Source organism: Lissotriton vulgaris, chromosome 1_1 (genome assembly GCF_964263255.1).
Source record: "Lissotriton vulgaris chromosome 1_1, aLisVul1.2, whole genome shotgun sequence".
Lineage (NCBI taxonomy): Eukaryota > Metazoa > Chordata > Amphibia > Caudata > Salamandridae > Lissotriton > Lissotriton vulgaris.
Window position 1 is genome coordinate 893,436,677 of NC_141685.1, and position 2,957 is coordinate 893,439,633.

General features: G+C 45.0%; 1 protein-coding gene across 1 annotated transcript; it reads left to right on the plus strand.

Annotated features, from left to right (window-relative positions):
- Positions 1-783: 783 nt before the first annotated feature.
- On the plus strand, positions 784-2,334 carry LOC147748125 (endogenous retrovirus group PABLB member 1 Env polyprotein-like). The gene has a single exon (XM_086936384.1). The coding sequence runs from the start codon at positions 784-786 to the stop codon at positions 2,332-2,334; it is 1,551 nt and encodes a 516-aa protein (XP_086792510.1).
- Positions 2,335-2,957: the final 623 nt, after the last annotated feature.

The window sequence follows — 2,957 nt, forward strand, 5'->3', positions numbered from 1 at the left end:
ACAGAGGGTCCTGGACATCGGCTCCAACCGGGTGACTGGGTCGTCACCCGCAACTTCGGAAGAAAGCGTAACTTGGAGCTGAGATTTGTGGGTCCCTTCCAAGTTCTGCTGGCCACAAGGACTGCAGTTCGGTTGGAAGGCAGAAAGAATTGGGTGCATGCCACCCACACCAAGAAAGTTCCAATCCCTTTGCCAGCAGATTCTTGGGTGAGGACTGGAATTGACACAACGGAAACTGAGACCCCAATACGATTTGTGCCGTTTAGTGATGCTCAACCTGTAGGAGACACTTCATTGCAGCCAGATACATTTGTTGAACCATCAGAATTGGAGAATTCAAGGCCTGAACTGTTATCAGAACGACCGAATACTGTTTTACCATCTGAACAATTATTTGAAGAACAGACTCGACCTGGGAGAAGTCGATATTTTCTTCGTTCTCATAACAAAGACTAATAAAAACCTTTTTTTTGTTTTTTTTAATTTGCATTACCCCCTTTACTGTCGCTATGAACATAATGAACAATTGCATCCTCTACTAGTTCTTGAGTTCTTCTCCACTTGTGTTTTCCACAGCTAGGAGATTTGCATAAAAAATTGAATGTTAGATTAAAGAAAACCTTTCATCCGGGTTGACCGTAGGGCCGTGCGGGTACTTCTTTCTGTTTAGCAGGTTTCTGACACTAGGTCGATTACTTTTGTCGATTCCTGTGAACTCCTGGGAATTGATAATCGCTACTCAGAACGAAGTGCGTCAAGAACGTCACGGACGGTTTTTAGAGGATGGAGTTCTCTAAGCTGTCGGAAGTAGAGAGGATGTCGGCGTTAAGAACTAAGCTTCATAAGGTTATTCATACTAAATGTTTCCTGTTTCAGTTATTCTTGCTATTCCTGACTGTTTCTATGTTGCTAGTGGGTGGAGTCTATTTTGGAATACAGTCGTTATTGCCTTCCGCTTCACCTATTTCTCCTTCTCCTGTACTGAATTCTATTCCCACTATTTCTCCAAATTCCTTTCATCTTCTGCCCCAACATGAACAGGTTAAACGTGCGGAATTTATGAACAACTCCTTTGTTCAGCTCCTAGATCAGCATCAGTTGGTGATGAATACTACTAATTGTTGGGTGTGTGGGTTAATGCCACATACCATGGATAAGGGTATTCCGTATTTGGTTCTTCCTTACAGTTCCCAGGGGTCAGCTCGAGCACTCCAAACTATGTTTCGTAGTGCACTAGATTCCTACCCCCATCGAGAGCCACGCTCTGCAGACCTTGGTCCCGGCCCGTACCACAAGACTTTGGCAATAGCGATTGCTGATTTAGATAGAGATATTTTTGATGCATCGCTTATTCCGGAGGAAGAGGTGCGAGCATACAAGGATCTGAGTGAGGCTGAGTATAGTATGTCAGTGGGTGATAGACAGCTTAAGAGCTCGTCTCCGATCTGGATTGTACCCCACCTTGGTAATTTCTGCTTGCAAGGACTTGGTCGAAATCCGCGAGCTCAGCTTGGGAAGAGTGCATGCACTGAAACGTATGTTTTACCAATGCTCTCTTCCCCTGTTTTCCTGACTGCCAAGGGCACATACTTTGTATGTTATGATCGCGCCTATACATGGTTGCCTCGTGGGTTCTCGGGCACCTGTTATATTGCGAATCTTTTGCCACCAACTTTCTCGGTCGCCCCAGACTATCACAAGACTAGAGTTGTGAGAGGCTTTATTAGTAAAGAGGATACTGCCGGTCAAGAAATAGGAGACTTCTTTAAGGGTTTCCTGCCGTTTTGGGGACCTGTGATTAATAGTAGGAACCTGAGACAGTTGACTCGTGTGGTAGAATCGACTGCTAATATAACTGCAAGTGCTCTTGGTAATCTGACAGCAGAGCTTCAGGCAGATAGACTTAAGACGTTGCAGAACCGTATGGTTTTAGACGTTGTACTCGCAGATAGAGGTGGTGTGTGCAAGGTGATCCATTCGAGCTGCTGTATTTTCATACCTGATAACGCTCCAACTGTATATCAAGCCATTTCGAAGTTGCATAAGATCTCCGAGTCCATACACGTGGACGTAGGTGATTGGACGCTACTAGGATGGTTTTGGGGCCTAATGTCGACGTGGGGTTGGAAGATTCTGATGATCATCGGGGTTGTTGTGACATTCCTGTTCACGTGTTGTCTTTGTGTACAGTGTGGTCCTGCCTTATGTGGCCTTTGTGCTACAACGTGTATAAGACAGCCATCTGTTACCAAAGAAGCATTGTTGGATAGAATAATGCTACAGCAACATCTGAACGGTCTGATGAATATCGAAATCGATTCTGATATCGACTAGTGCTTGCCTACATGAGGGCAAAAGGAGCGTCTGAGGTTCCGTGAGAATCGGAACGACGTTTTGGATTTGTTCGAATATGGACGAGTTTGGTATATATGAACCGCAAATGACAAGTTTAGTGGGTGTACGTGTTTTCGCTACACTACTTTGCACCGTTCGTCTTATTCGTGGGTTTCTTTATTTGAACCCACGGGTTCCATTTTAGATACAGCATCCATTTTGTTTCTTGCCCTCACGTAGTCAGTGAACGGACAGTGTTCGCTCTGTGACCCTGGGATTCCCAAGCTCTTGCTGAAGACACATGTTCCTTTAAGGGTGACTTTATGACTAGGGGAATGACACTGCAAAGGCAGATGGCTTCGCTTGAGGCTCATCTAGCCGTGCCGGTCTATTGTTTCAGCCTTGCATGCGCTAGGCTTGAGTCCTTTGATCCTGCGATCATGCTTCCGATATTGCCCCCATATTCCTTTTCGATCTGTTGTCTACCTTCCTTGCCACTGTTTCTATCTTTTCCCTTAGTTCGTTTACAACTAGAGTGGAATGTGCCTAACGATGAGATAATGTGCTTTCACAGTTGGGAATCGGCAATACTACTGTAATTATGTTCCGGGCTTCTGAAAACA